The 10,761-nt window shown below is 42.4% G+C and overlaps 1 protein-coding gene across 2 annotated transcripts in view; it reads left to right on the forward strand.

Annotated features, from left to right (window-relative positions):
* Positions 1–3,367: 3,367 nt before the first annotated feature.
* PTPN9 (protein tyrosine phosphatase, non-receptor type 9) overlaps positions 3,368–10,761 on the forward strand; it is a 113,821-nt gene continuing 106,427 nt past the window's right edge. Inside the window, exons 1-2 of one of the 2 annotated variants that reach the window (XM_014530463.1) lie at positions 3,368–3,390; positions 7,078–7,221. In XM_014530463.1, coding sequence (XP_014385949.1) covers positions 7,168–7,221 — 54 coding nt within the window. In that variant the 5' untranslated portion in view covers positions 3,368–3,390; positions 7,078–7,167. Of the gene's footprint in view, positions 3,391–7,017; positions 7,222–10,761 lie in introns of those variants that run through there. The other variant, XM_005882752.2, reaches the window with a different exon arrangement.

Consider the following 10,761-nt stretch of genomic DNA (forward strand, 5'->3'; position numbering starts at 1 on the left):
CTACCCTGAGCGTGACTGAGGGTGGCATCGCAACCTCCCAATCCGCCCTGCTCTGTGCATGACAGGGGGCGGCACCCCAACTCCCCAATCAGCCCTGCTCTGAGCCCGACCAAGGGCTGCACCTAGGGATTGGGCCTGCCCTCTGCCACCCAGGAGCAGGCCTAAGCCAGCAAGTCGTTATCTCCTGAGGGGTCCCAGACTGCGAGAGGGCACAGGCCGGGCTGAAGGACCCCCCCTTCCCCCTCGAGTGCACAAATTTTTGTGCACCGGGCCTCTAGTAACATGATAAAATTAGAAATTTCTCTTAAAAGCTTTTTCTTTCCAGATCCTATAAAACCCTAGCTTAGAAAACATTAGCTCTTTTATTTTATTTTATTGATTTCAGAGAGGAAGGGAGAGGGACAGAGAGATAGAAACATCAATGACGAGAGACAATCATTGATCGGCTGCCTCCTGCACGCCCCTTACTGGGGATGGAGCCTGCAATCTGGGCATGTGCCCTTGACCGGAATCAAACCCAAACTCGGTCCTCAGGCTGAGGCTCTATCCACTGAGTCAAACTGGCTAGGGCTGCATTAGCTCTTTTAGGGTCACATCTTTAGAAAAGACAAAATTTTTCTGATAAAATGAAAATATTAGTGATAAACAATAAACCAGTAAATGGTAATTTAAAGTGACTAGGTTTATTTCCATACTAGAGGCCCAGTGCATGAAATTCATGCACGGATAGGGTCCCTAGGCCTGGCCGGTGATCAGGGCAGATCAGGTTCCCTGCCTCCCCACCTCCTCCTTCCCTCGCTCCCTCAGCACTCCACTGCCCCAGCTGGTCACCCGCCATGTTCTGCGCCAACCCTTGGTGGTCAGCACACGTCATAGCAAGCAATTGAACTCCTGGTCTCCCAGTTGAACTCCTGAGGGGACAATTTGCATATTAGCCTTTTATTATATAGGATTTGGCACAATAACAAAGGGCTAATGCAGGGGTCCTCAAACTACAGCCCGAGGGCCACATGCAAATACAAATATTGTATTCCCGTTTTGTTTTTTTACTTCAAAATAAGATATGTGCAGTGTGCATAGGAATTTGTTCATAGTTTTTTTTAAACTATAGTCCGGCCCTCCAACGGTCTGAGGGACAGTGAACTGGCCCCCTGTTTAAAAAGTTTGAGGACCCCTGGGCTAATGGAATGATTGTAGTTTTTAGTTAGAAAATTCAACAAATCTCATCTTGCCCCTTATAGCAAGCTAATGTGTTAGCTCAGCTTTTGTTTTCTAGCATACAGTGGGGCCTTGACTTACGAGTGTCCCCACCAACGAGTTTTTCGAGATACGAGCAGTCTCTCGGCCGATTTTTTGCTTTGAGTTGTGAGCTAAAATTCGGGTTACGAGCCAGCTTCAGATACCCCACCGCTAGTTGGTGCAGCGAACGTCACAGTGAACACCACAACATCAGCCCAGCATCACGTGTCTCACTCGTTCACTTTTTGATTTGACATACGAGTAATTTGAGTTATGAGCTCCGTCACTTAACGAATTAAACTCGTAAGTCAAGGCCCCACTGTACTGATAAGGACTAAGGGGTTAATAGACAACAAGGCAACAATTCACAAAAGAAAGATGGGAAAATAGGCATAAGAAGAAGGTAGTTTACTAATACATTTCCCCCTGAAATCAATGGGAAAATGGCATATTTGCTGAAACACAGAGGTTACCTCAAATTTGGTAAAAGGCAGCCACTAAGCTCCCCCCCCCAGCCCCCCCATTAAGTCTTATATTGAATCACTTTATTTAGGTATTCAGTGCAGGGTGACTGCATTTTTTGCATGGTTTGTCCTGTACAGAGTTGTTTATTATAATGAAATATAGTCTCTAGTCAGTTTGATTTGTTAAAAAACACTTGTGGCCCAGCCGGCGTGGCTCAGTGGTTGAGCATTGGCCTATGAACCAGGAGGTCACTGTTCGATTCCTGGCCAAAGCATATGTCCTGGTTGTGGGCTCGATTCCCAGTGTGGGGTGTGCAGTAGGCAGCTGATCAATGATTCTCTCTCATCACTGATGTTTCTATCTCTCTTTCCCTCTCTCTCTGAAATAAATAAAAATATATTTTTTAAAAAACAACAACAAAAAACACTTGTGCTCAGGATGGCAGTGTTAATCCCCAGAGCTGCCACTGTAGTCTGAAAGTAGGGACAAAGGATTTAGAGACGGGAGCAGGGGAATATATACTTCTAGAGCTGGCTTATTCTATATTACCCCAGAACCCTGACTGAGGAGGTGTTGTTTCTTTAGACACCTTTATTTTGCAGTTTAACACATATTGGAAGTTTCTAATTTAAATCTATGCTTTTGGATAAAATGGATTGGAGAGATTGAATTGCTATAGGCTAACGAGTAGCAACAGAGGTCACCTGATTCTGAGGAACTCTATCTTTGTTGAAAGAAGTTTTAGTGTGAAAGAATGAAGTAAAGAAAAAAAAAATCATTCAGGGACTACCTCCACATGCTAGGTACTGTGGGGATGCTTTTCTATCTTCTCTCTCTCTCTCTCTCTCTCTCTCTCTCTCTCTCTACATATATATATATATATTATTGATCTCAGAGAAGAAGGGAGAGGGGGAGACATAGAAACATCAATGAGGATTGAGCCTGCATGTGCCCTTGGTCGCAATCGAACCCAGGACCCTTCAGTCCACAGGCTGATGCTCTATCCACTGAGATAAACTGGCTAGGGCTATCTTTTGTCTCTTCAAGCCTTGTCTTTTCAGATGAAAAAATTGAGGTTCAGAGAAGTTAAATGACTAGCCCAAATATCACACAGCAGTGAGAGGATGGTTTTTGCTGAGCACCAAACCAGTTAGTTTACTACACTTGTTCCTTGGTGGTTAGGTGGCTGATACCCAGGATTCTTATAAGCCTGGCTCTTCCACTCTCTCCTCCCACATTAGTTGGGAATACAGGATTTAAGGTACTAATTGTGGAACTGAGTGTGCCAGCATGTTTTTCTTGACCTTTTTGGGACTTTGATATAACATGAAGACTATTATGTTGTTGGTTTTACTTCTCCTACATCATATTCAACACCAGTGGATAGTGTCCAGGGTATAATCCATTCATTGACAGATTTCTCAGCCATTTTAGAGCAGGTTCTCTATTAGCTTCTTCCTTATGTCCATAGTTAAGAAATTTGTTTGAGCTATTTAAACATGATTGTGGGAGAAGTATATAATTACAGTAAGCTTTTGACTAAGCTAAAACAAATCTTACCTGTACCTGAAAAACTGGTTGAGGAGGATTGTAAGTGGTAATGTTAGTTTTTCTGTACATCAGTTCAGACCTTTTCCCAAAGGAAGACCAAAGCTGATTGAACTGTGACCACTACTTAGCTGCCAGGTATTAACCACTATGGTTACTCAGAACCCTAGATCGATTCAAACCATTGACGTTGAGTTGAAGTATTTTGTAAGCTAAATATTCTAAATTCCTAAACCTTTTCCTAGGGGGAAGATAAGATCTAGCTGGGCCTAAACCTTTTCCGAGGGACCCCCACCGGGCCTCTAGTAGCTAAATAAATACATATTTTGGCTCATTCTTTCTTTCACCAGGAAATACACTGAATATTATTGATTTCAGGAATTTCAATTATCCCTTCTGAAGAATTTGTTGCTCACTCAAATATCTGGGACTTCTTTTCTGGTAATCTACAGGACCACAACTTGGTCTATACTCACTGGTTGTACCAAATCCAGGTGTAAACAGAAGGAGAGATCTGAATAATTGTCTAGAAAAAGGCTATTGAAGATGAGACCATCTTTTCTGACTTCTTTCAGAGGGATTGGGATGTATAGGACGGTGAATCTGAGGCTGACAGGCAGGGTGTGTGTGTGTGTATTTGTATCTGTAAATATCACGTCGTTGTTTACTGTACACTGGATTCTCTTCATGCAAGACCTAGTCAGGCCAAATCAGGAGGAATTGTTCCCTTGTTTAAAGCCAAGAATAACATTCTAACCAGCAGGGAACAGAGGTCAGTTCAAGTCAAAAGCTCTTGGGATCTACAGGACATTAAGAACCTTGAAAGAACTGAGTTTAATAGAAGGAAGCCAATATGTACGTCGAAGAAAGTGTTTGAAACCTGTATGTCTCTTATTGGAGCATGGCTTATTTGTGAAAAATTAATAATTGTCATAACAGTTGGCTATGTGATGAGTTCATATCACCTCCTGGTCATTTAACTATGTATTTATTTACCTCCTGCCTGCATATTGATTTGTCTATTGTTTTTGTTAGAAAAAGAGGAAAATGCCCTAACCAGTTTGGCTCAGTGGATAGAGCGTCGGCCTGCAGACTCAAGGGTCCCAGGTTCGATTCTGGTCAAGGGCATGTACCTTGGTTGCGGGCACATCCCTGATGGGGGGTGTGCAGGAGGCAGCTGATCGATGTTTCTTACTCTCTATCCCTCTCCCTTCCTCTCTGTAAAAAATCAATAAACGTATTTAAAAAAAAAGAAAAAAAAAAGAAAAAGAGGAAAATAATATTCTACCAATATTCTGGTGTCTTATTCTACAAGCAGCTTCAGAAATACTCAGGAGAGGGCTGGAGTTGAAAGATGATAGGTTAATTTAAAAACACACACCCTTTACAAAATCTGGGGAACTTCAGAGCTGGCTGAAGTTTTGTTTCTGGGATATTTCTGTGCCTACTTCTCTTCTTTTTCCATTCAGTGTTTCCTCATTCTGATGCTGGCCTCTCACCCCACCAAGGCTACTCAAACTATTTTCTGGGGATGATTCTAAGTTTGTCCTATTTTCTTCTCTGGGACTCATTTCTCTGGTCTAACTTGAACTGGTTCTGGGCCAAAGTGATCATGTGAAAGCTTTTCTTCATGGCCTTTATTTCTTGGCTCATTTTATGCACTTTGCCTGATTCGTTTTGCTTCTCTCATTTTTCAGTATTGTAAGTTATGCTGCCTCACTTGGAAGATTCTAAAGCTCAGATGCAGCCTCAGTCCTCTTAAATTTCACTCTGGTTTATAAAGTGCCTTTTTTCTTTCCTAGAAATTGGGGGATGAATAAATCAGGTGCTCTGTAGTGAGGGATTGCTAACTCTCCTGGGACTCTAGTTTGCTACTTGTTTAAACACATATGTAGCAATTTGGATTGTATTTGCTTGCTAAGACTTATTGCCAAGACTCTCAAAATAGGTCATTGTTGTTACCTTTTCTCCCCTTGTGTTTTCAACAGAAAATTTAGAGGTAAAGAGAACTACCTTGTCCAAGATCACATAGTATGTTGGTCTTACACCTTTTGAAGCACACCTCATTTTTTTTATTCCTTGTACTTCTTAGCATAACTATTAGCAAGTGATTAATAAATAACATAATCCTATGTAATAAAAACCTAATATACTAAGTGTCCAACTGTTCTTTCGACCAGTCGCTATGACATGCACTAACCACCAGGGGGAAGATGCTCCAAGGGGTAGTTTAGCTTGCTGCTGTGGTCCAGCCAATCAGAACTGGGCGAGATGATCAGGACTGGGTTAGAAGGGCTAGATACGTCCTGGAGCCCTCCTGCAATCCATCCCCAGCCCCTATTGTGCACCGGTGGGGTCCCTCTGCCTGGCCTGCACCCTCTCGCAATCTGGGACCCCTCGCGGGATGTCCACAGGCTAGGCCGAGGGACCCCCACCGGGCCTCTGGTAGCTAAATAAATACATTTTAACTGTGGGTTGATTGGTTGATCAACTAAATTTCAAAATTCTCATCAGGTTGATCACCTTTTAGACAAATATGTGAGAAAAGTTTTTGGATGGAAGGGACTGAATAGCTATGTAGAAAAGGTTTAGGAATTTAGAATATTTGTGAAAAAATCCCCATGTAAATCCTGTTCTTAATAAAGAAACAGAAAGTTAGCACCGCTAGAGTGGAAACTGGTTAAAAATGTAAGGAGAACCCTAGCTGGTTTGGCTCAATGGATAGAGCGTCAGCCTGCGGACTGAAGGGTCCCAGGTTCGATTCCTGCCAAGGGCACATGCCTGGGTTGTGGGCTCGATTCCCAGTAGGGGGCATGTAGGAGGCAGCCAATCAATGATTCTCTTTCATCATTGATGTTTCTATCTCTCTCTCCCTCTCCCTTTCTCTCTAAAATCAATAAAATATATATTTTTAAAAAAATGTAAGGAGAAACAGGGTGAAAGAGGATAAAAGGACATGGTTTAATGAAGAGATTGGAACAAACAGGCATCTTGCCAGCTTGTTATCATACAGTGAAAATGAAAAATTTTTATTCTTCCCCCAATATTAGGCTCTCCACCACTGCCCCTCCCCAAACCACTATCCAGAGCGGCTGTTAATGACTCTTTGGGCACTAGTGTCTGGTTTTGGGCTGCCATGTGAAGCATGAAGACGTCTTGTGGGGTCATTCAGCTGCAAAGAACAGTTGTCCTTTTGATTTGTTAAATTCTTCCTAACAGTTTTGTTGCTCTCAGATAGTACTGCTAATTCCAATGTATTGTACTGCACATTGTGCAGTAACCCTTCAGAAGGCCCATCTAACTTTTTTTTTTTTAAACATATTTGTATTTATTTCAGAGAGAAAGGGAGAGGGGAAAGAGAGATGGAAACATCAATGATGAGAGAGAATCATTGGCTGCCTCCTGAACGCCCCCTACTGGGGATTAAGCCAGCAACCCAGGCATGTGCTCTTGACTGGAATTGAACCTGGGACCCTTCAGTTCACGGGCCGACGCTCTGTCCACTGAGCCAAACCAGCTAGGGCCCATCGAATTTTTTTAACCTTAAAAAAAACAACGAAAAACAAACTGTTGTTTTTTTGTTTTGGGGCCAATAGTTTGCATCTCATTTGGGATCCTTGTCTCCTTATCTGGCCTCATTGAATTGTACTAATGAATTTTCACTATTTCTGGTTTCAAACTTTTGTCTTCACTAGCTCCCTGTAGTAAACTTTGGTTTCAGACCTGCTTGGGGGAAAGGTTGATTGGGTTTTTTCTTGTTTGTTTTTTGTTTCAGTAAATATGTTCTCTACTTACTCATTATTCTTTATCTTCTTTGTTAAACAGGCCACCAAGCAGTTTCTTGAAGAGATTAACAAGTGGACAGTTCAGTACAACGTTTCCCCTCTTTCTTGGAATGTGGCTGTAAAGTTCCTCATGGCTCGGAAGTTTGATGTGCTCCGCGCCATAGAGTTGTTCCACTCCTACAGGGTATGTAGCTCAGGGTGGACCAGATCTGCTGCAGCTTGGCTCTCTTTGTTGCTATTTTCTTTGCCACGCTTTACAGACAGTGGTTCTGAGTGTCTTCCCCACTCTTATAAAAAAAATAAAAAGTGGGTCAGTATTCAAGAGCCCTACCTTGGGGTCAGAGAATCCTTCTGAAGAGATATCTTTCTAAATTTAAAAAAAAGGAGGGAGAGGGGTAAGAAGCACTAGGATTGGTTTAATTCTAAAGCTCAAGTAGGCCTATTTATGGTTATTTCGTTCAATATTCATTCATTTATTCAACAGAAATTTACTGTATACCTGCTATGTTCCAGGTATAGAGATTACTATTTAGGAAGACAGTAAACAAACAATTATAGAAGTGTTATGATAGGGCAGTACTAGGTTCTGTGGAAGCCTTCCTGAAGGAAATGACTTCTAAATTATGATCTAGCTCTGACCGGTTTGGCTCAGTGGATAGAGCGTCGGCCTGTGGACTGAAGGGTCCCAGGTTTGATTCCGGTCAAGGGCATGTACCTTGGTTGCGGGCACATCCCCAGTGGGGGGGTGTGCGGGAGGCAGCTCATCGATGTTTCTCTCTCATTGATGTTTCTAACTCTCTGTCCTTCTCCCTTCCTCTCTGTAAAAAATCAATAAAATATATATTTAAAAAAAAATTATGATCTAAAGAATGAATAGGGCCTTGGCTGGTTTGCTCAGTGGTTAGAGTGTTGGCCCACAGACCAAAGGGTCACTGGTTTGATTCCCAGCCTAGGGCATGTATCTCAGTTGCTGGTTTGGTCCCCGGCCCGAGTCGGGGAGCAAGCAGGAGGTAACCAATCAATGTGTCTCTCTCCCGTCAATGTTTCTCTCTCTTCCCCTCCTCTCTCTCCCGTCCACTCTCTCTAAAAAAATAAGTCAATGAAAAAAACATCCTCAAGTGAGGGTTAAAAGAAGAAGAAGAAGAAGAAGAGGAAGAGGAAGAGGAAGAAGGGGAAGGGGAAGGGGAAGGGGAAGGGGAAGAGGAAGGAGAAGAAATCAGACAGGGAGATAAAGCTTGCAAAAGTATGGCAGAGAGAACAGCAAGTTTCAGATACCTAGAGAGAAATTGAGCTGAGCAGAAACACTAAGTGGGAGTAGGGGTATGGCAAGAGTTTGAGCAGCAGAGGTAAACAAGGCCAGATAAGGGAGTATCTATCTGCTTTTTCTTAAGGGCAGAGAAATTCATTGAAGGTATAAACAGCAGAATGATTTGATCAGATTTGCATTCTGGAAAGATTTTTCTCACTGTATTTTAGAGAATGGATCATAATGGCTATACTGAAGACAGACCAAATTAAAAGGCTCTTGTACTTGTAGGAAAAGAGATTATTGTGGTGTCTTTAGGCGTAGTGTCAAGTGGGCAGATTCTAGAAGTAAAATTGGTAGGACAGCGTTGCTTAAACTGGTATGTGAGGCAAGAGAAGACTAGGGTTCTAGGTATCTGCCTTGGATGATGGGGTACATGGTGGGGGCATTCACTAATATAGGAGACACTGAATGGTGCAGGTATATGGACAGAGAAGGTCATGAGTTTAGTTTGGCCATGTTAAGTTTGAAGTGCCATTGGGATATCTAAATAGAAATGTCCTCTAAGCAGTTGGAATATGCATTTAGAGTTCAGAAAAGAAATCTGGATACAAGTAGAGCTTTTGGAGTGACCAAAGTAGAGCTGAATATTGGAGCCATGAGAATGGGTGAGGTCATTCTGGAGAGTGTGAGGAATAGGAAGACATGTAGGGCAGAATCTCACCTCAGACTTTTTGCTTTTCTTGGTTGAAAAGTTGTTTTATAGGTTGAATTTGAATGCTTTATGTAGGGCATGCACTCTCCTGTGATCCAACCACTGACATAGTCTTCATTTGCTACTGAAGGCATTTGAATTTGCTTTTAGAGAAAGATTAGGAAGACCTGGTTTGTTTTATTTTATTTTATTTGTTTTCAGAGTTTAGGACTTTTAATTTGTCCCAAAGCTGCTGAAGCAAAATCATGATAAGACATTCTGTTTTCCATTATACCCCCAACACACACACACAAACACACACACACACACACACACACACAAACTATTTGTCAGGAAAAAATGGTTTTGTACATGAGAAGAAACAACATAAATTCAACACTGACAGATAAGGGTTAGCTCTATCACTCATCTCTTTAAAATGTTTATACGAATGAATATCCAGTCAAAACCAACAGGGTATCTCCTTTGAAATGTTATCTAAATGGATTTCCAAGTAGACCACAGGACTGTATACTGTCTTGGAATATTCTTAGAAGGCTCTGTCATTGATCAGGTAACAGTAAAAACACCAGAGTCCTTCTTTCAAATGGAAGAGGGAAAGAGGGATAGAAGAAACTAATCAAACTTCGTCTTCTTTCCTTGTGACTTGTGATCACCTCCTCCTCCTCTGCCTCCTAGGAATCCTGCTCGACCTCCAAAACCTCCCCAGCTTCTGCCACCAAATCCACCTTGGCCTCTTCTGCCACCACCTCTGCCTCTGCTGTGATCCCCAAAGCCACCTTCACCCTTGGGCTTGGCCGAGTCCAAACTAACTTTGTTTCAATCAATTTCACTGCCTTCCATGGCCTCCTTGGTGGCTTTGGCGTCTTCCTCACTGTTGAAGTCTACAAAGCCAAGCCCTTTGGAAGAGGCTGTCTCCCGGTTGGTGTCTATGCTTGCCTGGGCAGAGCCATCAGATGACTTCTTCAATGTCTCCTCTGTAGTCTCCTCAGACAGACCTTTGACAAATAGAGTTTTGGATGGATGGCTTTTTGCATTAGGCGATCCCCTGGGTCCTTGCCATTCCAGCCTGATTGCTCTGCCCTCTATTTCTCTTTTATTACAGGAATTTAAAGCTTCTTTAGCATCTTCAAATGAAGCAAATTCTATAAATGTATACCCTTTAGATTTGCCAGTTTGGTTCTGGGGCACTTTGATAAAAGCTGCCTTCTCAAATACTTCCTGAAGAGTTTCTTCTTTTGCACTGTAGGAAAGGTTGCTTAAAACCAGTGTTTTTGATTCACCACTCCAAGTGCTATTCTTTCCACCTCTATGGTCTTGATTTTGACCTTTCTCTCCCATATAGCACAGGGAAGTGGATCGCCCATCCATTAATGTTCTCTGCTTTTCTTCCAAAGTTTTCTCTGCATTAGCTTCTGTCTTAAATTCAATATAAGTAATCCCTTTAGTCTTTCCATCCTTGCTGACTAATATGATCTCCATAGCATCTTCAAACACTTCTTTTAATTCGTCCTGAGTAACTTTATAAGGCAAATTGTTCTTGCATCTCGATCTTTTTTTACTGTTTTTTCCCTTTGGTTTTTCTACTTCAATTTTATTGCCAAAGACTTTTATTTTTTTTACTAGAGGCCCGGTGCACAAAAATTTGTGCACTCGGGGCGGGGGGATCCCTCAGCCTGGCCTGTGCCCTCTCGCAGTCTGGGACCCCTCGGGGGATGACCACCTGCTGGCTTAGGCCTGCTCCCCGGGGGATTGGGCCTAAG

Source organism: Myotis brandtii, unplaced genomic scaffold (genome assembly GCF_000412655.1).
Source record: "Myotis brandtii unplaced genomic scaffold, ASM41265v1 scaffold74, whole genome shotgun sequence".
Taxonomy (NCBI): Eukaryota; Metazoa; Chordata; class Mammalia; order Chiroptera; family Vespertilionidae; genus Myotis; species Myotis brandtii.